The sequence below is a fragment of the Cervus elaphus genome, chromosome 6 (genome assembly GCF_910594005.1).
Source record: "Cervus elaphus chromosome 6, mCerEla1.1, whole genome shotgun sequence".
Taxonomy (NCBI): Eukaryota; Metazoa; Chordata; class Mammalia; order Artiodactyla; family Cervidae; genus Cervus; species Cervus elaphus.
In genome coordinates this window covers 12,029,957-12,055,975 of record NC_057820.1, presented here as the reverse complement: position 1 = coordinate 12,055,975, position 26,019 = coordinate 12,029,957, and the positions used below count along the sequence as shown (strand labels likewise).

Genomic DNA, 26,019 nt, shown 5'->3' with positions numbered 1-26,019 from the left:
GGATTATCTTATTTCAATGTTCACAGCACCCTCCAAGGTAAGTTTCATTATCACCCCCATTTCACAGATGGGAAAAGAGACTTGCCCAAGGCCAAGGGAGTTGGGATTTGCACATGAGTCCAACACAGCCTCCCCACATTTAGCCTGTATCCTGATTTGCTTCTAGCGACTGCGTGGCCAGGGGCCTGGGCAGCAGACATAATGTAGTACATATATGTATATAATCACCTACATAAGAATGAGTTCTGTTCTGAGAGCCCATTTGTAATTCAAATTTTTTTGTAAGTCCAACAAAGTTAGTCTAGTTACCCAACTATCACAGTTAGATATGTAGTACTGTGCTTTCGTCCATCAGTCATGTCCAGCTCTTTGCGACCCCATGGACTGTAGCCCGCCAGGCTCCTCTGTGCATGGGCTTTCCCAGGCAAGAATACTGGAGTCGGTTGCCATGCTCTCCTTCGGGGGATCTTCCCAACCCAGGGATCGAACCCAAATCTCCTGCATTGCAGGCGGATTCTTTATCAACTGAGCCACCAGGGAAGTCCATCTATATAGCACTGTACTGTAATAGGCTTATAATACTTTTTACATAAATAATACATAAAAAAACCCACAAAGGTATAGCATTTAAAATCTTACAGCACAGTACCTTGGGGGGGCTTCCCAGGTGGCGCTAGTGGTAAAGAATCCACCTGCCAGTGCAGGAGATGTAAGAGACACAGGTTTGATCCCTGGGTTGGGAAGATCCCCTGGAGGAGGAAATGGCAACCCACTCCAGTATTCTTGCCTGGAAAAGTCCATAGAGAAACCTGGCGGGCTACTGTCCATAGGGTCATGAAGAGTCAGACACGACTGAGCAACTGAGCGCACAGCACACACATCTTGAAAAGTCAAGTATTACAGTACAGTAGCTGGCATGCAGGGGCTGGCATTGAGCGGACAGGTGAGAAGAGTTACTGACTGGAGGAGGGAAATGGTAGAGCTGAAGGATCATCAGCAATAGAAGACGGAGGGGAAGCTGTGGTTTCACTCATGCTTGACTCCTTGGAAAAGACCCTGATGCTGGGAGAGATTGACGGCAGGAGGAGAAGGGGACGACAGAGGATGAGATGGCTAGATGGCATCACGACTCAATGGACATGACTTTGAGCAAGCTCCAGGTGTTGGCAATGGACAGGGAAGCCTGGTGTGCTGCAGTCCATGGGGTTGCAGAGTTGGACATGACTGAGCGACGGAACTGACTGACTGAGATTGATAGAATGCATGCTTGCAGCTCTGAAAGTTCGAAACTTGAGGGTTTGTATATAGGGGACTTACTGCAGAGGGAAATAAAAGACCAACCTGAATCACTTCTGTTCTTCATTTAAAGCACTCAAAACTTGGTTTCTGGCCACTGATGTAGTAACAGTTCAGTCGATATTTCTTGAATGAAGCCCTGTAAAGATGGTAGAAACAGGTGAACAGGCATCATGGCAGGCAGGCTGCTGCTCCCCAAGGCCCGCCCCACAACATGCAGGGTACCATTGTCTCCTAAACCTGGAGGCCTCCCTCCGATTCTCACGGCAGTGCCTCCGGAGCACTGTCTCCCATGAGAAATGGCACCATCACTGGAAATGACTTGCCATTTTTGGACAGGGTGGTCACTGACGTGCCCAACACTTTCCACATCCTTCCCTTAGGTTTTATAACTTCTCATGATGCAGATGTAGTGATGGCTTTCCCATTGATGTATCTTTATTTTCTTTGTTTCCATTTAGGTGTACTTTCTCTGGGGGCACTCAAAGGATATCATCCAGTCTTTCAAAACACTGGAAAGGTAAACATTGTGGGTAATCGCTTACATGCTGAATTTAATGTTCGTTTAGAACAAACAAAGCTAATCACTGCCGTCTTCAGTCAGTCAGTTCAGTCGCTCAGTCATGTCCAACGCTTTGCGACCCCATGAACCGCAGCTCGCCAGGCCTCCCTGTCCATCACCAACTCCCGGAGCTTACTCAAACTCGTGTCCATCGAGTAGGTGATGCCATCTAGCCATCTCATCCTCTGTCGTCCCCTTCTCCTCCTGCCCCCAATCCCTCCCAGCATCAGGGTCTTTTCCAATGAGTCAACTCTTCACATGAGGTGGCCAAAATATTGGAGTTTCAACTTCAGCAGTCCTTCCAATGAACACCCAGGACTGATCTCCTTCAGGATGGACTGGTTGGATCTCCTCGCAGTCCAAGGGACTCTGAAGAGTCTTCTCCAACACCACAGTTCAAAAGCATCAATTCTTCGGCGCTCAGCTTTCTTCACAGTCCAACTCACACATCAGTACATGACCACTGGAAAAACCATAGCCTTGACCAGACGGACCTTTGTTGGCAAAGTAATGTCTCTGGTTTTTAATATGCTATCTAGGTTGGTCATAACTTCCCTTCCAAGGAGTAAGTGTCTTTTAATTTCATGGCTGCAATCACCATCTGCAGTGATTTTGGAGCCCCCCAAAATGAAGTCTGACACTGTTTCCACTATTTCCCCATCTATTTCCCATGAAGTGATGGGACCAGATGCTATGATCTTAGTTTTCTGAATGTTGAATTGTAAGCCAACTTTTTCACTCTCCTCTTTCACTTTCATCAAGAGGCTCTTTAGTTCTTCTTCACTTTCTGCCATAAGGGTGGTGTCATCTGCATATCTGAGGTTATTGATATTTCTCCTGGCAATCTTGATTCCAGCTTGTGATTCATCCAGCCCAGCGTTTCTCATGATGTACTCTGCATATAAGTTAAATAAGCAGGGTGACAATATACAGCCTTGATGTACTCCTTTTCCTATTTGGAACCAGTCTGTTGTTCCATGTCCAGTTCTAACTGTTGCTTCCTGACCTGCATATAGGTTTCTCAAGAGGTGGGTCAGGTGGTCTGGTATTCCCATCTCTTTCAGAATTTTCCACAGTTTATTGTGATCCATACAGTCAAAGGCTTTGGCATAGTCAATACTTGGGTTTAATATATGAGAACCACTGTCTTCTCCATTCTGACAAGCAAAGCCTTTGGTTGTGGCCTGGAGAGGGGACCCTCTTCCTTCAGCCTCTTCTGGGACAGCCCTAAAAGTACGGTGATGTGAGTTGAATTTTGCCTCTGCTGTCTTACAAACTTCCCCTTTGTGAGCCTCTGTTTTCCTCATCTGTAAAATGGGGGTAATAGCATAGCCAGCCTCTGGGGACTGAATGCAGTAATTGATGTAGAGCTTGTTCCTGGCACAGAATCAGGACCCTGGGTGTTGGGTCTATTATTATGTCTGCCCGTCTTTCTCTTGAGATGATTGTGAGGATCAAGGGAGAGAATCTGTAGGCTAATGAGGTGAATTTCCTAAATGTAAGCTATGATTATCAGGCAAGAAAGCCTCTGTGCACACATGCAGAGGCATCAAGAGATCACAGTTTGCTTTCTAGAAAGATCCCTCATCATATAAACTGTCCATAAGGCACAGATAAATCCCCCAGTATCATTTGAAATGAAAACTGCTATTTAAGAAAGTGACTTACATATGACCACTGGTTGGAACTATTTTATTGAAGTAGAGGGCTTCCCCGATAGCTCAGTTGGTAAAGAGTCCACCTGCAATGCAGGGGACCCTGTTTTGATTCCTTGGTCAGGAAGATCCTCTGGAGAAGGGATAGGCTACCCACTCTACTATTCTGGCCTGGAGAATTCCATGGACTAGAAATAACTGTCACCAACCTCATTATGCAAAAAGGATCAGCTCATCCAGCAGTGAGGCATGTATTGTGCTCCGACTGTGTGCCGAGCCTGATGCCAGGCACTAGTGGTGATATGCAGAGGTAATGGGTCAAGGCACCCAGGCATCTGAGCATCATGCAGGAGCGTGTAGACTGTCTGTTCCCCTGTGCAGCCCCGATCAGTGGCCTTGGCAGTGATCTTTAACTCCTGTCTTAGTTGCCCCTTGTGTTCAGTTGCTCAGTTGTGTCCGACTTTTTGCAATCCTATGTAGCCCACCTACATCTCTTGCATCTCCTGCAGTGGCAGGTGGATTCTTTACCACTGAGCCCCCAGGGAAGCCCCCAGACTACACTTGATCTTAGCCAAAAGTGAATTGCCCCTTAGGGCAGGACGAAGACTTCCCCATTCATCCTCGTGTTTCATCTGGGCTCTGTCAGGGTAACTATGGTGACTATTCTTCTCTGCATCAAATGGAGGTGGCAGCAGGTTCTAGCAGGTTAGGGGATCTACCTGGGTCTCCAGAGTGCAAATGGCCAGACAGGGATTTCTATCCAGTGTCTCCTGTTTTGTGTGCTGGGCAGTGACGGGTGTGTGTGTATCACCTGCTTCTTTTTCCATCAGTGAGGCTGGGTTCAGCTCACAGCTTGAGGAGAATGCTTGCTGATTTTGTTCTGGAGTGTGAGTTTCACTGTGTCTACTCCATAACATTCTTCTTAAAAAATGTAGTTTTGTTTCCTGGTAAAACTTGTAAGGACACAGTGGAATTTAAAAATCACCATAATGCCACCATTATGGACTGAACGTCTGTGTCTCCCTCAAATTCATGTGTTGGAGCCCTAACCCCCAATGTGATGGGTATTTGGTGGTGGTGCCTTTGGGAAGTAATTAGGTGGTGAGTTCATGAGGGTACAGCCCTTCTTATGGGATTAGTATCCACATAGAAAAGAGACATGTGATTTGCACCCCCTTTCCCTGAGTGTACCCGTGAGGACACAGTGATAGGCAGCCCTCTGCAAGCCAAGAAGAGAGGCTTCACCAGAAACCAAGTCTGCTGGCACCTTGATCTTGGACGTTGAGCTTCTAGAACTGTGAGAAATAAATGTCTGTTGTTTTGTTGCAGCAGCCAGAGCTTACCCAGACAGCTGCTACCCAGAGGTAGCTACTATTCATACTTTGGTCTGTTTCCTTCCAGTCTTTTTTTCAGTGAAGAGATGGGTAATTTTTTTTCTTTTTATGATTGTGGTCCTGCTCTTCTTGCCTTTTCTTTTCATTTTGTTATTAACATTTCCCCTGACTTTTTCTACTCCATGATCTTTACTGATTGCATAATGTGCCATTGCTATAGTTGGTCAAATGATACAAGCCTGTTGTATTTGTCTTCGGCTGCTGTGGTTGAGTACCACACGCTGGACAGGGGAGGAGGAGCGTAAACAACAGAAACATATCTTCTCACAGTTCTGGAGGCTCCAAATCCAAGGTCAAGGTACCTGCAGGTTGGTTTTTGGTGAGGCTCTCTTGCCAACTTGCAGGCACTGCCTTTTCGCTTTGTCTTCACCTGGCCTTTCCTCTGGGCAGGGGGAGAGAGATCGCTGGTGTCTCTTCCTCTTCTTATAAGGATACCAGTCATATTGGATCCGGCCCCCACCCTTATGACCTCATTAACCTTAACTACCTCCTTATATGGGCTTCCCAGGTGTCTCAGACAGTAAAGAATCTGCCTGCAATGCCAGAGAGCCAGGTTAAATTCCCGGATCAGGAAGATCCCCTGGAGAAGGGAATCATTACCCACTCCAGTATTCTTGCCTGGAGAATTCCATGGACAGAGGAGTGGGCTAGAGTCTATGGGGTCACAAAGAGTCAGACACAGCTGAGCGACTGACACACACACCTCCTTGTACACCATCTCCAAGTACAGTCACATTGGGAATTAGGGCTTCTACATATAAATTCTGAGGGGATCCAATCCAGTCCATAACACCTCTCACTGGACATTGAATTTGCCTGAAAGTTTTTGTCATTATTATGAATAGTACTGTGATGAACATCTTCAGTTAAAAATACTTTTGAACATCTCTGATTCTTTTTTTAAAATGTATATTATTAAAGTATAGTTGATTCGTGGGCTTCCCAGGTGGTGCTAGCATAAAGAACCCACCTGTCAATGCAGGAGATATAACAGACTCAGGTTCGATCCCTGGGTTGGGAAGATCCCCTGAGGAGGTTATGGCAACCCCAGTATTCTCGCCTGGAGAATCCCATGGACAGAGGAGCCTGGTGGGCTACCGTCCATAGAGTGGCAAAGAGTTGGGCACAACTGAAGTGATTTGCACACACACAGTTGATTGACAGTGTTGTGGTAATTTCTGCTCTACAGCACAATGATTCAGTTATGCTTGTATATACATTCTTTTTCATGTTCTTTTCAATTATGGTTTATCACAGGATATTGAATATAGTTTCCTGTGCTATATAGTATGACCTTGTTGTTTATCCTCTGATTATTTGCTTGAGTTAAATTCCTGGAAGTAGGATTGTTGAGATAAAGAGTGAGATGTCCTCAATAAGTGTATACTGGGCCACTTGTCCTACCAGGAACTCCTGACTGAATAAAATGGGGTTTCCCATTCATAAAGCACTTTATCTTACACATGTTACTTATGAGAGTGTCTCACGATAGCCCTGTCAGTTAGGGACAGTAGCTACAATCATGATCCTACTTAGCAGGTGAGGAAACCGAGAAAGGAAGCGAATGTCCAAGGTCAGGCAGCTCACCTGTGCATAGCTGGGCGGGACCTGGATGCTGACTTTAAATCCAACGCTATTTCCGCAGCATCACAGTGGCTCAGTGGCCATCTGGGTTTACTGGGTGAAATCTTTCTTTTTGATTAGTTGACATCATAGTATATTAGATATACTGGGGTTAACAAAAATATATCATTAAAATTATTTTCACCTGTTCCTTTTTACTGTTCTTTAAATGTGACTACTGCGAAATTTAAAAGTGTCTTTTTAATTAAAAATTAAATTTAAAGTAAAAATTAAATTAAAAAAAATTTAAATTTAAATTAAAAATTGCCTCAATGTCTTACATTATCTTCTTTGGGAGAACGCTGCTCTAGGCCATGTACCCAGATACTTTCCACCGAGATTTTTCACCTAAAGGAATTCCAAAGGACTGGAACCTGGTCCTGCCTTGACCTTGTTTGTTGAGCGATTGGAGATGAGTCTCCCTGTCTTGGGCCTCTTTCCTAAACTGGATAGAATGTAGTTTGAACTAGATATTCTCATAGCTTGATTTAGCCTGTTATTTTTTTTTTAAATAAGGCAAAGCGTTAACCATTTTTGAGTTACTCATCACCTTTTGGTTTTAGATTTTTAAAAAAAATTTTTATAAAAACTTTTTGTCATGCTGGGTGGCACATGGAACCTTAGTTCCTTGATTAGGTATCAAACTCATGCCCTCTACAGTGGAAATGTGGAGTCTTAAGCACTGGCCAGCCAGGGAAGTCCCCAGAATTAGAGGTCTCCAGAAAAATTGGAAGGTTTGATATTCCAAAATGTGCATGGCAGCAAAGAGCTAGGGCTGAGTCAGAATTGTTCCCTTCAGATGGGAGCTGGCCACTCATTTAGCTACAGTCCCCACCATAAGATGGAGTGCAGAGGAAGAAGAGAGTGACCCGGACAGTCAGGCAAGAAAAGGGAAATTTATTAGAGGGAAACGAGAGGGTGACTGGCCCTTACGGAGAACCAGCGTCCTCCCTTTCTGATGGGGTCTTTCTTATATACCACCAATGAAGAATTCTCTGAAGGGACGGTTAATTTTTAGCCTGTAGCTGAGTCCTGTCACATAGCCAGAAGTCTAGAATCCCGGGGTCTCGTAGCCTTGAGAAGGTAGGCACCAGCAGGGAAAACAGAATGTCATTTGGGCAATTTGGTCAGTCTCAAGGGTCACTGTGATTTTATTCTTTGTTTGTGAGGTCAACATAATGAGCCATTTCAACTGTGAGCCCCCATGTAGACCCTATCACCCACCACTCCCTAATGTGTCCCAGGCCTGCTTTATTCATTGACACTTCCTGCCACACCCTGGAGGTTTCAGAACTTCCCACCCTTGGACTTACCCTTTTCTTCTGGTCTTTTGAGCCAATACTCCACTATCCATGCTTTTAGTACCTACAGGGACTTTTCTCCTGATCTGCTAATTCTTACAGGTTTGAGTGCTTTTCTTTTCTCAAGAGTGAAGTTTAGAGAAATAGCACTTCTGAAAACAGCTGGAAAGATAAACTGAGGTCAAAAAATGGCTCATGGAAGCTTTCTCTTTATTGTGGTCTGGGGTTACTGAATCCACATATGAGCAAGGCAGCCTGGCATGAGGAAATGATGTTTGCCGTTAGTTTGTAGGACAGTTTCCAGATCAACCAACCGGAGGTTGTCAGCTCCTGGGGAACTTGCGTGGCAGAAAAATGCCTGCAGCCATGGGTGGCATCGGTCTTACCTGCTTGGGTTCTGTGGAACTGGGATTAGGCAACATCATTTGGACCAGGAAAGAGAAGAAAGAGGAGCTGTGTGCATTATAAGTAAAAGAAAAGCCAGCCAGCCAGCCGGAGGCAAACAGCATTGTCTGCATTTGTCAAAGGCTCTATACACACAATGCCTCCCAGGTGCCCTGGGGAAGGCTGGCCACAATCTGGAGCACAAGGGGTGGGCAGATGGGGAAACACCTGACTCAGACTGCCCACCCACGGCCTTCTCCACTTGCTCCTGGACATTGGGAAGCGGCCAAAGGAAGCAAGAGTTCAAATAAGGAAAGACTTGGCTTGCGAGTGTTCATGGAAGCCCCAGAGGAGTCATCTGGGTTAAAACTCAGAGAAGCAAGGTCAGGGATGAGGACCCAGCTGTACCATTTTTCCTGAAGGCAGATCATGGACAAGCATGCTCTTGGTTACAGGGGGCTTGCATCTTCTGGGCCTCTGCTCTGCCACTGGGAAGTGATCTGTTAGAAGTTTCAAGGAATGTCCTTCTCAAATCACCTGTATTTGCTGCACCTGCTTCATGCACGGCCCATTGTTAAGCACCCTAGAAGCGACCAGTGTGAACACATGTTAAACTGGCAGCCATGCAGAGACTTTGGAGGCTCTGAAACAGACCGTGACTCCATTGGAACCATATTCCCCTAGATCCCTCCCCTGTCCTCCAGAGTCTGGAGTCATTCTTTTTCTTCTTCCTTAGGAGGCGGTGTGGCCAGAGGCAGGGCTAGAACTCTGCTCAGACTAGCGTAGCCTTGCGCTTACTAACTTTCAAACTCCAAATGTGGCTATTTACTCTACTTGTGAAATAGTAGTGTAGTGTTAGTTGCTCAGTCATGTCTGTTTCTTTGCGACCCCATGAACTGTAGCTGGCCAGGCTCCTCTGTCCATGGGATTCTCCAGGCAAGAATACTGGAGTGGGTTGCCATGCCCTCCTCCAGGGGATCTTCCTGACCCAGAGATCAAACCCGGGTCTACCATATTGCAGGCAGATTCTTTACCATGGGAATCAGTTCAGTTCAGTTCAGTTCAGTTGCTCAGTCATGTCCGACTCTTTGCGACCCCATGAACTGCAGCACGCCAGGCCTCCCTGTCCATCACCAACTCCCGGAGTTTACTCAAACTCATGCCACTGAGTCGGTGATGCCATCCAGCCATCTCATCCTCTGTCGTCCCCTTCTCCTCCTGCCCCCAATCCCTCCCAGCATCAGGGTCTTTTCCAATGAGTCAACTCTTCGCATGAGGTGGCCAAATAATATGGCATAATTCCTAAACCTGGGCTTCCCTGGTAGCTCAGCTGGTCAAGAGTTCACCTGCAACGCGGGAAACCTGGGTATGATCCCTGTGTTGGGAAGATCCCCTCAAGGAGAGCATGGCGACCCACTCCAGTATTCTTGCCTGGAGAATCCCATGGACGGAGGAGCCTGGTGAGCTGCAGTCCATGGGGTTGCTAAGAGTCAGACATGACTGAGCAACTAACCACAGCAGCATTCCTAAACCTATCTGAAACTCCAGCTGCTAAACAGTGTTGTCACAGAATAGGCTTTTTGAATATTTCTGCCTCCCTCAGTGGCTGAGGGTTTCATCCCATGTTGGTTGCTTCATGGTTACAAGATAGCTGCCACAACTCCAGCTTTCATGTCTACATTCAAGGCTGGGAAAAAGGGAGAGAAGGAGACTAAAGAGGCTTTTCTCATTCTGTTGTCTTCCATCAAGAAACCGAAAGCTTTTCAGTAGTGCCCAGTAGACTTCACCTCACATCCTATTGGCCAGAATGGCCATGCCTCATTGCAAGGGAGGCCAGATATCAAGACTGTGGTTTGTTTTGGTGTCTTTGAAGTAAATGGCAAGACAGGGGATTGATAATGACCACTGGGTTGGCAACCCAACAATAAGGATGTACCAAACTTTTCAGATGTCCAGTGTAGCCCTTTTATCTTTTCTTAAGTGTCCTCTTCCCTTCTGGAAGAAAGGGTTTGGGGTATGGTGGGGTTGGTTGCCTGCTTTTAGTAAATTTCCATCCCTGTATCCCTCTTTCAAGACCCAGGGCTTTTTTTTTTTTTTTTTTTGTCCTGTAAACAATGAATTGAGTCCTGGCAGGTTCAAGATTAAGGCAGAGTGCCAAGACAGGGGTTTTGGAAGGTTCCATGCAACTGCTTCTCCTAGCCAGACAGGGGACCCACCCAGAGCTTGAGTTGCCAGATGAAACCACAATCACTGCTGAGAAAGAGGGGTGTGTGTGTGTATGTGTGCACGTGTGTGCGTGCATAGAAAGTCTCCACCTCATCTCTTCGTCTCAGAGCTTCCCAGGGCTGCTCAAGCAGTGAGTCCTTGTGTTTTTCAGGTTTGGGGTGATCCACTCAGTGTTCACCAACCTGCTTCTGTGGGCTAACAGCGTCCTGAATGAGTCAAAGCACCAACTTAATGAACACAAGGAACGACTCATCACCCTGGGCTTTGGGAACATAACTATAGGTGAGTGGTAAGAGTTGCCTGGCTGCTACCTTGGAACAGCTGGGAAATCTCAGAGATGGAGGGATGGGTTTCAAAGACCTGCAGGGTCCACCCAACTGAACATCGGCCAGACAATCCCCTGTTGTTGAAAATCTTTCAAAACCTTCTAGGTCTTTCATCCTGCCTCCACAAGTAGGGTGTGCTGAGCATAATTAAAGGGTTCTTCAGTGACTCGTCAGACCCAAGGGTCATCATTTTGACCACTGTTTCTCATGGTTCAGTTTGGTATGGAGGTGAATGTCTTTGTTTACAACTGCAGAAGGTTGGTGGTTGTTACCGTTTGTGTTTTTAATTAAACTTCTATGACCAGTTCTTTCTACTGCAAGTATAGCTTTGAAAGATCCATAGACATCTAATGGTATGTTCTGGTTAATTGGTTTTTGCTCATTTGAAGTTTTTCTTTAACTCTATTTGGTTTATAATTTTGGCCTATCTTTATTCCCCCTTGTACCTATTTGAGCTCCTGTCGTGTGAAGCTTTTCATTTTCTTCCAGAATTCTCTTTTGGAGTCTATCTGTTGATTTGATCTTAGAGCACTGGAGTTGAGAAGAATGTGGCATAGAGGAAGGTGCAATGTACGGGAGACTGAGGTCTCAGGTTTGGGTCCTATGCCCATCATGTTTTGGCTCTGTGACCTTTGGATGCCATTCAGCCACTCTGAGCTTCTCTTTTCTCATTCATAAAGTAAGGGGGCTTGAACCACATGCTTTCTATGAGTCCTTCCAGTGTTAATGTACAGCACATCTATCCTCTCTGTACACACCCAGATCAGTCACAAAGAGAACTTTAAACCTGTTTCCTCACCAGTGGGGTGAGGATGACAAAATCAGGGGACACGCTATATTTCTTCACCACCCCCACCCAGCAGCCTACTCTTGGGAAGGTCATGCTCCTTGGGCCTCATTTCCTCACTGGAATCAGTAACAGTAACAGCAATGACAGCAATAACAACAGTTTTGGTAAGCATTCTCTGAGTGGCTGGCACATTAAACTCTTGTCCCCACACTTGGAGGTAGGCAACACTAACCTTATTATATGGATGAAACGACTGGCCACAGAGAAGTTAAGTGACTAACCCAAGATCCCACAGTGAGTAGATGATTGAGCCAGGTTTTGAATCATAGCAATGTGGCTCCAGAGACCTTGGTGAAGATGGGATTAGATTAATTTATAAAAAAGGAAACTTTGTCAACTCTAACATTCTATTAATCTGAACCTTTTTCTTCTGAGTTCTTCCTTGTCTTTTGCATCATACAGTCTTAGGTTACAAGTGGTAGGGAAACTCCTTGTGTATTGAAGATTGTAGTGCTCTGCAAAAGTAAGGCAGATTACTCCTGGGTATGTATGTGTGTGTGTACACACACACACACACACACACACACACACACAGACAAAGCTATAATTCAAAAAGATACATGCAGCCCTATGTTCATAGCAGCACTGTTTACAATAGCCAAGACATAGAAGCAACCTAAATGTCCATTGACAGATGAATGGATAAAGAAGATGTGGTACATATATACAATGAACTATTACTCAGCCATAAAAAGAATGAAATAATGCCATTTATAGCAACATGGATGGACCTCGGGATTATCATACTAAGTGAAGTAAGTCAGCCAGAGAAAGATGAATATATATCACTTGTATGTGGAATCTAAAATATGACACAAATGAACTTATCAACTAAACAGGAACAGGTTCACAGACATAGAGAACAGGCTTCTTGTTGCCAGTGGGGAGGGGAATTGGGGAGGGAAGGACTATGAGTTTGGGATTAGTAGATAAGAAAACAAGTGAGGGTAATTAATGCTACCATAAAGGCTTTTTTGCCTGATTTTATATGTAGTATATGCATACCATAAATTAAAGCAATGGCAAAATGTAAAGAAAAAAATCCACAATAACACCTACAGCTAATGTAGCAGCTAAATGCTGCAGCTAAATGCTGTTAACATCTGGTTAGTTTTTGGTAGTGTGCTGTGTATTTATTTGTAGTTGAGATCATACGGTATATATTCAATCATTTTTTCTATCACCTACAGTAAGAAATAGATTTTACATTGTAACCAAAATGCCCTTATGTCTACATGTGTGTTCCCATGAAAAATAATCATACTATATCAAAGATGCCCAAATTTCTATTGTATTTGATTCCATTCAGTTAATCCTATTTTATCCCATTGCAATTCCATTAAAAAATATTGGCTGCTATCCTTTAAACTGAGCTCACAACTGATTTCCGGGTTGTGGTATGCATTTTAAAATACTGGATATACAATTTGTTCTTACTTTTCCCCTCATTGTTATTGTAGCATAATTATTTTCTTATATCATTAAAGCACACAATTGTTATTTTTTTAATCTTTAAAATTTTTTAAATTTATTTTTAATTGAAGGATAATTGCTTTACAGTTTTGAGTTGGTTTCTGCAATACATCAACATGAATCAGCCACAGATATATGTATGTCCCCTCCCTCTTGAACCCCTCTCACCTTCCACCCCATCCCACTCCTCTAGGTTGTCACAGACACAATTATAATTTTTAATGGCTGCCTACTATTCCATTTCCTTCTCCAGGTGATCTTCCCAACCCAGAATCGAACCTTGGTCTCCTGCATTGCAGGTTTGATTCCTGGGTTGGGAAGATCTCCTGAAGAAGGAAATGGCAACCCACTCCAGTATTCTTGCCTGGAGAATCCTCTGGGCAGAGGAGCCTGGCAGGCTACAGTCCATGGGGTTGCAAGAGTCAGACACGACTTAGCTACTAAACCACCACCACTATTCCATTATAAAGATGTATTATAGCATTCATCTAATTTTATAAATTCATCTAATTAATCCATTATAAAATCCATCTAATACTTTCTAATTGTGCCACATTGAGTGTTTCTGTTTCTTTCTCAGAAACACACAACAAAATTTTACCTAATGCTTTGATTGTATTTTTGACTTGTTCCCTAGAATAGATTGGAATTATAGGCCAAAGACTTTATACCATCTTTAAGGCTTTTGTTGCATATTTCATTATTTACTTACAGCATTTCCCCTCCTTGTTATGAAATGGTCCTTTATACAATCAACAAGTTTCTTCCAGAATATGGGACTTGTCTCTTGCCACACTTGCTGGCTTCAGATATTCTCAAGAGGAAAATCTTTACTCCTAAGAGGCATTTTCCCTCACAAGGTTGTTTTTAAAAAAGTAATTTTAAAATAATACATGTCAATCATATTCATATAGAAAGCTTAGAAAATACAGGGAAGCAAAATCTAAAGGAAAACTTACACAATAGGTCAATTATATCTCAATAAAACTGCAAGAAAGATACTTTGAGATGTTTCTTTTACTGAAAGAAAGAAAAGAGAAAAGTAAACCAAAGAAAAATCACCTGCTGTTTTTCCACCCAAGGATAACCATTGTTAACATTTTGGTTTGTGGCCTTCCAGACTTCTTCTATGTCTGTCTATCTCCCTGTCTCTCTCTGTCACCTTTATATCATAACTTATAAAAACAGTCAAGCTCTAGCCTCTGTGGCAAGCTGCTTTTGTTGAACAGTATCTTCTGAACATCTTTGTATGTTGGTAAGTAGATTTCTACAATACCATTTCCAATGGTTGGACAACATTCTGATGTCTGGAGAAGATCTAATTCATGTAATTAGTACTCTCTTGGGGACATTCACGGCTGTCAAGTTAGACAGGATATTCAACATGACAATAAGCCATGACATAAAGCTTTTCATTCAATGGGCAAACCCAAGCACGCATCCAGAGTGACAATATTTCTTTGTGGTTTTCCATGTCATCACATGAATGTGCTAATCGCCCTCCCCTGTGATCTGCCTCCCCTAGTTTTAGATGACCACACGCCTCCGTGTAACTGCACGCCCCCGACTCTCTGCCCGGCCATCTCCCACGGGATGTACTACCTCTATCCTTTCAACATAGAGTATCAGATCCTGGCCTCCACGATGCTCTATGTCCTGTGGAAAAACATCGGGCGCAAAGTCGACAGTCACCAGCATCGGAAGATGCAGTTCAGGTTGCACGGGGTCCTGCTGGGCTCGGCCCTGGGCCTGACCGCACTGGCCGCCACCATCGGGGTCGTGGTGGTGTATCTGATCCAGATCGGTCGTTCCAAAACCAAGAGCGAGGCGGCGCTCATCATGTTCTACCTGTATGCCATCATCTTGCTGATGCTTATGGGGGCGGCAGGGCTGGTTGGGATCCGGATTTATAGGCTAGATGAGCAGTCACTAGACGAGTCCAAAAACCCGGCCCGCAAACTGGACGTGGACCTGCTGGTGGGTACCGCCTCTGGCTCCTGGTTCATCTCCTGGGGTTCCATCCTGGCCATCCTTTGCGCTGAGTCCCGGCCCCCATACACCTGGTACAACCTGCCCTACTCCATCCTGGCGGTTGTTGAGAAATACATCCAGAACGTCTTCATCATTGAGTCCATTCACCGAGAGCCAGGGAAGCTCTCTGAAGCCATCAGAACCCTGCGGGTGGTCACAGTCTACAATGGCAACGCCACGTCTCTGCCTTCTTCCTGCCTCAAGAACGGACCTACGGCCGGGGACGTAGCTCCCCAGGCCAGTGAGATGCCGCCTGTGACCAATGGAAATACGCATCTGAGAGAAGTTGGTGGTGGCCAAGAGAAAGAGGATAAGAGCTGGGAAGGGGCCCCAGGCCCAGCCTGCCACCCCTGTTTCCTGCAGGGCAATGCCCAGAGAAGAGTCTTGAGGAATATTGCAGCTTTTTTGTTCCTCTGTAATATTTCGGTAATCTGTATCATTGTTTGTTTATTTTTTAAAAAATCGATAAATCTATCTTCCTTGCTGGTTTTGAATGAGGAGTGAAGGCAGCTTATAATCAAAATAATTTAAGTGTAAGGTTAAAATATTAGGTTGGAACATAGGCTTACATTCTGTCTATATAAATCCATGTACTAAGGATCTGTGTGCCAGGGGCTGGGGTGGGAACTAAGAATTAAAGGTGAGAGAACTCAATCTCTTTCCTCAAAAAGGTCATAGTGTTTGTGGGAGAAGGAGACAAGGGAAAAAATATAATGTAGTGAAGATGGCAAATGCTGGGACAGGACTATGTGCATGGTGGAATGGGAGTGTGGATTCAGGCAGGGACTAGAATGAGCAACGGATGCTTAAGGTGAGACACAGTCTCAACTAGGAGTGCTTTTGGCTGTAAGTAGTAGAAAGCTTGATAAGCAGTATTTTCTGTCTTAAAGACAAGAATTCTGGAGGTTCGCTGCTCAGGGTTGGCCTGGCAGCTATCATCAAGGGTCCAGGCACTGTTCACCTTTCTGCTTGACTGTGGCTGGTGTAGTGCTTGTTGCCACATGGTCATAGGATGGCTGCAGCAGCACCAGGCATCATGCCTGTGTTCAAGACAGGAAGACAGAGGAAGGACTGGTGCCAGGCAATGTCTGTGATTGATGGGAGCACCCCTAACTGCCAGGGAGGATGGAGAACTGGATGCTTTGCTTTCTAGCCCCTGTGATGGAAGGTGAAAAGGTAGATGAAGATGTACAGACAGCCACTCAGTACTGCCTGTCTCAGCCTCTATGAATGGTTGGAAGTCTGCCAACTGTGGTCAAGGCAAGGAAAAGCCTTGGGGGCAGAGGGCACATGCTGTGCAAGGCACAGAGGCATAGGATACCATGGCCTATTTGGGGAGCACTAGCTGATTAGCATGACTTCCATCCGTGTGAGGCAGAGCAGGAAACAGGATGGAGTGTGTGGTTAGATGGATCTGGCTTAAGCAGAGCTTCATAAGCCTGCCTGAGTTCGGGCTTCATGCTGAGGGTGGTAGAGGACCTTCTCAGACCTTTGTGTTTTGGAATGATGTCCTTGCACCAGTGTGCAGGAAGGATGGAGAGAGATAAGATCAAAGATCAGGGAAGCTGGAACAGAAGCCCCCACAGTGACCCAGAGAGAAAATGATGGGAACTTGAACCAGGGCAGTGCCAGTGGGGATGCGGAGAATTGTATAGGATTTATCTCACTTGGTGTGAGGTGAACCATGTCCAGGTTCATTTGACTTGAGTTCCTGGGTAGATGGTGATGTTATTTATGGAAGTTGAGGGTCTCTGGTCAGGGAGGAGGCTTGGGAGGGGGCTTAAGGGGAGGGTGAGCTTAGTACTGAACAAATTCAATGGTAAGACCTGTCTAGATATTACTAACAGGCAGATTTTTTCTTTTAATTTTCTATTGCTGTGTAATCAGTGACCCCAAATGCATGACAAAAGCAACAACCATTTTATTATATCTGATGACTCTGTGGGTTAGGAATGCTGGCAGGGCTTGGCGGGACATTTCTGTTCCTCACTGTATCAACTGAAGCTGGTGGTAGGGTTGGGAAGTCCACGATCTGGTGCCTTGGGTGGGGGAGGCCGAAAGGCTAGATTCAGCTGGGACTCTGGTTGCAGCGTCTACGTGGGGGTTCTCCAGCACAGTGGTCTTGGGGGAGGTGAACTTCTTAGCCCCAGAGACAAGCTTCCAGGGGATTGGAAGTGCCAGTCTTTTTTTTTTTTTTTGTAAATTAATTTATTTATTTTAATTGGAGGCTAATTATTTTACAATATTGTAGTGGTTTTGCCATACATTGATGTGAATCAGCCATGGGTATACACATGTCCCCCATCCTGAACCCCCCTCCCACCTCCCTCCCCATCCCATCCCTCAGGGTCGTCCCAGTGCACCGGCCCCGAGCACCCTGTCTCATGCATGGAACCTGGACTGGCGATCAGTCTTTTAAGGCCTGGTGTGGACATTGCACGGCACCATTTCTACCAGATTTTATGGGTCCAGCAGTGACAGCATCCATCCAGATTCGAGGGAAGGGGGCAGAGGTCTGCCTCCCAAGGGGATGAGTAGCAAGATTTGCAGCCAACTTCACAGCAGATAGAAAGGTCTGGATTTCAGGAAAGAGGCTTATAATCTCTTCTTCTCATTTTCCCTCCCACCCTCCTTCCCTTTCTTCCTCCCTTCCTGAAAATAGAGCTGTGGTTGCCTACTGAGGGACAGCACTGCTGTGAGTCACAAGGGTACCCCGTGCCCCAGAGTGTTGGTCTTCCTCCTATGGGGCTTACAAACCAGATGGCAGGACTAGCAACAACAGGCAAGTAGGAAAAACGCCCATAGTGACGCGTACCCTGCAGAGAACTACGAAGGGAGGGTGCGTGTGGTGGTGCTTGGATGCCCGAGGTTGATCAGAAGGCCGGGCTGGTGGGAAAGGCTCTCTCAGGCTATGGGATTAGGGCCCCGGGCTGAACAGCAGAAGGACCCATGGGTGCTCCAGGTAGAGAAGGCAGCCATGCAAAATCCTGAGTGGGAGGAGCTTGCCTCCTTCCAGAAGAGGAGGAAGTGCATATGATCACATGGGTGGGTGGGGGGGGCAATCTGGGCAGCAGGATTGGGGGCTGGTAAGGAATCATCTAACAGAGGGCTCTGCCATTCTGTGTAGGGGTGGATTATTTTAAAAAAATATGCTGTGAAGCCTTTGGGAGCTTAACCAGGAAAGGGACACCATCTCACATAAATAATTAATCTGGTGCTGAGTGGTGAATAGACTGTGGGCTGAGAGCATAAGCGGGGCGGGGGGCCCACTGATGGTCCAGCTGAGAGATGGGGGCGGCCTGGCAGGTGGAGTGGGGAGAGATGGGTGGATTGAGGATGCTGTTTCGGAGTCAGAGTCGTCAAGACTGACTGATGGATCAGATGGTAGGTGGGTGTTTTCCAGAGCGAGTCAGAAGGCCAGGATGATACTGGAGCTTTGTTGAGCTCCTGGGAAGAAGGTGTTGCCGAGGAGACGGGGAAAAATGGGAATGTAATGTTGAGTTTGAGATATGTTGTAGACAGCTGAGTAGCCTGTGAGATATATGAGCCTGGACTTCCAAGGGTGGACCAGGCTGGTGATGTGGATTGGGAAGTTGTGGGCCCACAGCTGGTGTTTACAACCTGGACTGGGTGAGATCACTGGGGTCAGGGGGGTAGGGAAGAGAGGACCCAAGAATGAATGAGCCCTGGGACCAGCCAACATTGAGAGACAGCAGAGGAGGAGCCAGCCAAGGAGGCGAGAAGAATCAGCTGGCATGGGAGGAACACCTCTAAGGACCCAGAACCCAGAACCCAGGGCTAGAGTTATAAGCCTGAGAGGTTTCTTTGTGGAGATGTGAACGAAAGCCACTTGTGTCAGTTACCCACTGCTGGGTAAGAAATGACCCCCAACTCAGCAGCTTAACACAACAGACATTTATCATTGCACAGCTATCCTGGGTCAGGAAGCTGAGCGTGGCTTAGCTGGGTGACTCTGCTCAGGGTCCCTCACAGGCTGTAGTCAAACTGTCCACTGGGGCTACAGTCATTTCCTGGCTTGGTTTTTTGGGGGAAAGGGGTCTGCTTCTAAACTCATGTATGCGACTTTGAGTTTATGTGGCGCATGTATGTGGACTCAGGTCCTGGTGAGTTGTTGGGCTGAGGGTTTGAGTTCCTTGCTGGCTGCGAGCCTGAGCCTCACCTGCCCACAGTTCCTGGCTATGTGGCCTCTGCATAGGGTGGCCCACGTGGGATCTGGCTTCTTCTTGTGGCTCACACGGCAGCTGGTTTCTTCTTGTGGTTCCAGTGGCAGCTGGCTTCCATTCTTGTGGGAGGGGGTGAGCAAGATGGACTCCAGAGTCCTTTTGTAACCTAACCTCAGAAGTGACATCCCACGACTTGTGTCATATTCTTTTGGATCAGTCCAACCCAAAGCTTTGGAGGGGGCTCCACGGAACGTGAATCCCAGGAGGTGGGACCCTTGCGGAGGGGTCACCTGAGAGGCTGCCTGCCACAGTGTGGGGATGGAGGAAGTTGCAGAAGTGTTAGTGTGAGAGAGAGAAGCAGGTCTAGAAGCCTGAGAATTTAAGCAGAGAAGCTGGAACAGGAAGGCTGAGAAGGGGAACCAAGGTATAGGTTCCATAAGCCAGAAATACGATAGGTTATTGCTTCATGTTTTGCAGATTTAGGTGCCATCTTATTCTCATCTGAGCCCCCTGAGACAGATGTTAGTATTCCCATATTACAGATGAGGAAACCAAGGCTTGGAGTGGTTAAATCATAGTCTGTAAGTGGCAGGAACCCACGGCTGGTTCCAAGGCAGTGCTTCTGCCCCTGGTCAGGGGGATGTGGGCAGGGCCTGGGCTGTCTTTCTAGGCCAAGGACAAGCCAGAAAAAAGACCATCAGCCCAGACACACGGGCCCAGGATCTGCAAGCACCAATGGTGATATGTACAGAAAATGGGTGTGGGAAACAGCGAGTACCACTGTAGGAAAACACAGTGGGGCTGTGGGAAGACAGAGGAAGTTCCTGCCTGACCGGTTATATCAAGGAGGGCTTCCTGCAAGGGGAGGTGTCTCCAGACTTGGAAGAAGGTAGGACTTAGCAGAAGAAGGAAGACAGGGAGTCCCTGATAGAGGAAGAGGTGGGAGCAAAGCCCTGAAGACTGGGGAAAGAAAGGCATATTTGGAGACTGCACAGTCCGGTGGGGCAGAGTGAAATGGGTGATAAGGGATGTGAAGACGTGGACAGGTGTCTAATTATTGAGATTTAGACTTTCTCCTGACGGCATATGGAGCCCTGGTGAGTGACCCGCAGAGGAGTGACGAGGTCAGATGTGTGCTTTATAAAGATCATTCCTGCAGCCACATTGTGGGGGTCAGGGGGAGATGGGTGGAAGGTGCCCCCTGGAGTGGGGGTCTTAGGAGGCTTTGCAGCAGTCCAGGTGGGGAGACCAAGGACCAGGGACTAGACCAAGGTGAAGGCTGAGGATGGAGGGAAGCAGGTGAGTTTGAAGAGTGTTCATGCCGGACTGGGGCTCAGTGCTCTGGCCGGCTGCATGGAGTTGGGAGACAACGGGTGGGGGCTGCTTGGCCCTGGGTCGGGTGTGACTTAGTTTCCCTGGGTCCAGGTCAGCACCAGGGTTTGTGTGGGACCCTCGGCAACCGCTGGGACCGTCTCCTCCTCTCTTGCAGCTCTGGATCCCGCCCGCCTTCGGCTGCCGCCCTGAGTACGACAACGGATTAGAGGAAATGGTCTTTGGCTTTGAACCCTGGATCATTGTGGTCAACCTGGCCATGCCCTTTTCTATTTTCTACCGAATGCACGCAGCTGCCTCCCTCTTCGAGGTCTATTGTAAGATATAATCTGTGTCCACATCAGAGACGGAGGGGAGCGCTAGCAAGAGAATTCAGTGGAGCCACCTGGGAATGGCGAGGTTGGGCAAATATTGCCTTACAGATGCGAGAAGGGCCCCCTTTGTCTGTGATAATTGCTTTTCCCATGAGCTGGAATTGTCCGTCACCCTGGATGAGTGTAAACAAGTTAGATCAAAATTGATGAGGTGGCTGAAATCTGCCCTTGGGTAGTTAAGTCTAATCAAACCCAAATTTGATCTTCAAAATGACATCCTTTGTTTCCAAAGAATGTGATCGCAAGTTGAAAAAAATATATCCAGTTTGTTTGTCATTAAAATCATTTTCTGTTATTGTGTTACAATATACAATCTTTTTCTGACCATCTGCATGGTCTAATCACCCTTAAATTTTACCCTTCTCAGAACTGTGAATGTAGCTACAAATACATTTATTTTATATTGTACTTTTGAAGATGTTTAATTTTAAAATATTTTATGTTTAATTTTTTGAACAAACTTATTTTATCATCTGGATGGAAAACTGTGTATAGATCAATATAAAGACATTTCTCGCCTGAAGTTTTGGCACATTTTCATTTGTAATCGTTCTGAAGTTGTTTAAAAAATACATCTTTACTGTCTTCCTCTCACTATAAAGATATATATGCCTATTTTAGAAAATTTGGATATTTCAGAATAGAGAGAGAAAAATCACCTAGGATATTTAATTAATAATAATTTTTCAAATTGACAATCATTTTTAATGTTTAATAGACATTTTCCCCAGTTTTATTGATATGTAATTGACATACACTACTGTATTAAGGTATACATTAATGATTTGACTTACATACATTATAAAATGATTATCACAATAAGTTTAGTGAACACCTGCCATTTCGTATAGATACAAAGTTAAAGATAAGGATCTTGACAGTCATTTTTCTAACAACTTGATTGATATGTTTCTTTTAGTTGTTTGAAAGCAGAGGATTCTTTTTACTGCTGTTTTATTATACTTGCTAGTGATGATGCAACATATTCAATTTTGTATGCGTTTCCCCTCACTTAACAATATAGCATTAACCTTCTCCCTGCATTGTTATATCTCTTTGTAGATAATCATTTTCCTGCTGTTGTAGTCTATCAAGCACAGTAATTAGCTTCATTTTTATTACTGTTGGTTTTAGAGTGTTTATAACTTTTTGTTTTTATAAGTGACTGTGCAAAAATCAACCATATATGTAAAACAGTTTTTATATTTAGGATTGCTTCTTTAAGATATATCCTTAAAATTGAGAAGCTTATCCAAAGGTTATAATTAGTTTAAAGCCTCTGAAGGGAATATTGACATTTGGGATGGCTTTGAATATGCTTTTTCTTAAGTCTTTTAAAGTCATAATAAAATCAGTTTACTTCCTGTAAATACTAATGTGAACATCTTTTCATCTGAGTGGTTTTTTTTTTTCTTTTTGGACAGCACGGACAGTGGGACATTAAGAAACACTCAAAATTTTGCATGACCAAAACACTTTATACTAATTTTAGAAAAAACTAAGTAATGGGCAGAGATATTAAAAAACAAAGTAAAACATTATCTATTATACCTTCTATCTATAGCGGTGATTCTCTCTTTTTATTTTCTTTCCATTTATTTTTATTAGTTGGAGGCTAATTACTTTACAATATTGTAGTGGTTTTTGCCATACATTGACATGAATCAGCCATGGATTTACATGTGCTCCGGTGGCTGATCTTGCCTTCCGGGGCAATTTGGGCAATGTCTGGAGACGTTTTTGTTCACCACTAGGGGCGACATGTCTTCCTCGTTCGCATACTGGTGAGTACCCGGGCATGTCCCAGGTGGTGCAGTGGTAAAGAGCCCACCTGCCAAGGCAGGAGACATAAGAAACTTGGGTTCAGTCCCTGGGTTGGGAAGATCCCCTGGAGGAGGGTTCCAGTATTCTTCAACTCACTCCAGTATTCTTGTCTAGAAAATTCCATGGACAGAGGAGCCTGGTGGGCTACAGTCCATGGGGTCGCAAAGGAGTCAGATCCGATTTAGCAACTGGACATCAACAACAGCAACAAGTCAGATAAATAGCACAAGTGACTAGGGGCTGTTTTGAGTGGCAAATTTCTAGTGCTACAGAAATTATAAAACTGATTCAAGCAGAGAACTGTCTAGATATTCTACTTCAGTCTCAGGAGTCTGGTACAGGAGACAAACCTGTAAACAAACAGCCCTAGCATAAATGGTACTTCTCATTCTGCAGTTGCTTTTGCATTCAACAACAGGGGGCATTACTGGCGACTAACGGGTAGAGGCCAGGAAGGAGGCTAAACATCTTCCAATGCATCAGACTGCCTCCATCACAACGAATTACCCGGCTCCAATTGTTAATAGTACCTGGGTTGAGAATTTGCAATCTAGAGGTAATTGCTGTTAATTTTTGGTACCTGGGTACCCATTGTTGCGCACATATTCACACATGCACTCACACAAGCACAAACAGTACTGTTTTTGTACGTGTTGTATTTGCATGTGACTTGCTTTTTAAATCTTAAGACACCAGGGTGTTCCAGCAATCCCATGGCACTTATTCTCACACTGTTGAGTGCATTAGAATCATTTAGGGAGTCTGTTAGGATTCCTGCCTCCTCAACGGAAGGTCAGCTTCCATTGGGCTGGAGTACGATCCTGGATGCATAAATAAGCATCTCAGGTGTTGCCAACCCTTTTCCAGAAGCATCTTAGGAGCCCAGGAACCTCAAGTTCCTGAAGGGCGTTCCTGAAGGGCGTTCCTAGACACCGTGTTCTCTTCTGTAACGTCACTTTAGACAGCTTCAAAGTACATTCCTTGGAGGGCTGTGCCATTGCTGATTTAGTCAAATGCTTATGTTGGACACTTAGAGACATTTATGTGGTTTGCTTGCTTGTTTGTTGGCTTTTATACATGACACCCTGGCAAGCGTCTTCTCCTGAGTCATTGGGCGTATTGGTAAATGATCCTGTGTGAGACGACTCTATGTGAATGCTGGTTTCTCCAAGGGATCCCATTTTGGTTGACATTAATTTCTCTCTGTTCTATCAGTATCCATCAGTACAGCCCCAGGGCCTCAGCCTGTGAGTTGTAAGCCCTGCCAAAGAGATACAGGGAATCACAGCAGTGCCGGAAACAACCAGTCCAGGCTTGGCAGTTTTGAAGTAGACACAGGGTACCATTAGTTCAGCTCAATTCAGTTCAGTCGCTCAGTCCTGTCTGACTCTTTGTGACCCCATGGACTGTAGGATGCAAGGCCTCCCTGTCCATCACCAACTCCTGGAGTTTACTCAAACTCATGTCCATTGAGTCGGTGACTCTGACTCATCCTCTCATCTCATCCTCTATCATCCCCTTCTCCTCCTGCTTTCAGTCCTCAAGATGATCCATCTCAGACCTTGAGATGATCAACCGTCTCATCCTCTATCGTTCCCTTCTCCTCCAGCCTTCAATCTTTCCCAGACTGAAGGTTTTTTCCAATGAGTCAGTTCTTCACATCAGGTAGCCGAAGTATTGGAGTTTCAGCTTCAGCATCAGTCCTTCCAATGAATATTCAGGGTTAATTTCCTTTAGGATGGACTGGTTGGATCTCCTTGCAGTCCAAGGGGCTCTCAAGAGTCTTCTCAAATACCACAGTTCAAAAGCATCAATTCTTTGGTGCTCAGCTTTCTTTATAGTCCGACTCTCACATCCATACATGACTACTGGAAAAACCATAGCTTTGACTAGATGGACCTTTGTTGGCAAAGTAATGTCTCTTTTTTTAAATATGTTGTCTAGGTTGATTATAACTTTTCTTCCAAGGAGCAAGTGTCTTTTAATTTCATGCCTGCAGTCACCATCTGCAGTGATTTTGGAGCCCCCACAAATAAAGTCTCTCTCTCTCTCTTTCCACTGTTTCCCTATCTATTTGCCATGAAGTGATGGGACCAGATGCCATGATGTTAGTTTTCTGAATGTTGAATTGTAAGCCAACTTTTTCACTCTCCCCTTTCAGATTCATCAAGAGAATCTTTAGTTCTTCTTCACTTTCTGCCATAAGGGTGGTGTCATCTGCATATCTGAGGTTATTGATATTTCTCCCAGAAATCTTCATTCCAGCTTGTGATTCATCCAGCCCAGCATTTCTCATGATGTGCTCCTCATATAAGTTAAATAAGCAAGGTGACAATATACAGCCTTGACGTACTCCTTTTCCTATTTGGAACCAGTCTGTTGTTCCATGTCCAGTTCTAACTGTTGCTTCCTGACCTGCATACAGTTTTTTCAAGAGGCAGGTCAAGTGGTCTGGTATTCCCATCTTTTAAAGAATTTTCCAGAGTTTGTTGTGATCCACACTGTCAAAGGCTTTGGCATAGTCAATAAAGCAGAAGTAGATATTTTTCTGGAACTCTCTTGCTTTTTCGATGATCCAGCAGATGTTGGCAATTTGATCTGTGGTTCCTCTGCCTTTTCTAAAACCAGCTTGAACATCTGGAAGTTCATGGTTTACGCACTGTTGAAGCCTGGCTTGGAGAATTTTGAGCATTACTTTGCTAGCGTGTGAGATGAGTGCAATTGTGTGGTAGTTTGAGCATTCTTTGGCATTGCCTTTCTTTGGGATTGGGATGAAAACTGACCTTTTCCAGTCCTGTGGCCACTGCTGAGTTTTCCAAATTTGCTGGCATATTGAGTGCAGCACTTTCACAGCAACATCTTTTAGGATTTGAAATAGCTCAACTGGAATTCCATCACCTCCACTAGCTTTGTTCATAGTGATGCTTCCTAAGGTCCACTTGACTTTGCTTTCCAGTATGTCTGGTTCTAGGTGAGTGATCACACCATTGTGGTTATCTGGGTCATGAAGATCTTTTCTGTATAGTTCTTCTGTGTATTCTTGCCCCCTCTTCTTAATATCTTCTGCTTCTGTTAGGTCCCTACCATTTCTGTCCTTTATTGAGCCCATCTTCACATGAAATGTTCCCTTGGTATCTTTAATTTTCTTGAAGAGATCTCTAGTCCTTCCCATTCTATTGTTTCC

The 26,019-nt window shown here is 45.2% G+C and overlaps 1 protein-coding gene across 1 annotated transcript in view; it reads left to right on the top strand.

The window, feature by feature from the left end:
* OTOP1 (otopetrin 1) overlaps nucleotides 1–22,325 on the top strand; it is a 47,652-nt gene extending 25,327 nt beyond the window's left edge. The window contains exons 3-6 of the mRNA XM_043906187.1: nucleotides 1,758–1,816; nucleotides 10,593–10,723; nucleotides 14,616–15,547; nucleotides 20,795–22,325. Of these exons, the coding sequence (XP_043762122.1) occupies nucleotides 1,758–1,816; nucleotides 10,593–10,723; nucleotides 14,616–15,547; nucleotides 20,795–20,965 (1,293 nt within the window). The 3' untranslated portion in view covers nucleotides 20,966–22,325. The remainder of the gene's footprint in view (nucleotides 1–1,757; nucleotides 1,817–10,592; nucleotides 10,724–14,615; nucleotides 15,548–20,794) is intronic.
* The last annotated feature ends 3,694 nt before the right edge of the window (nucleotides 22,326–26,019 follow it).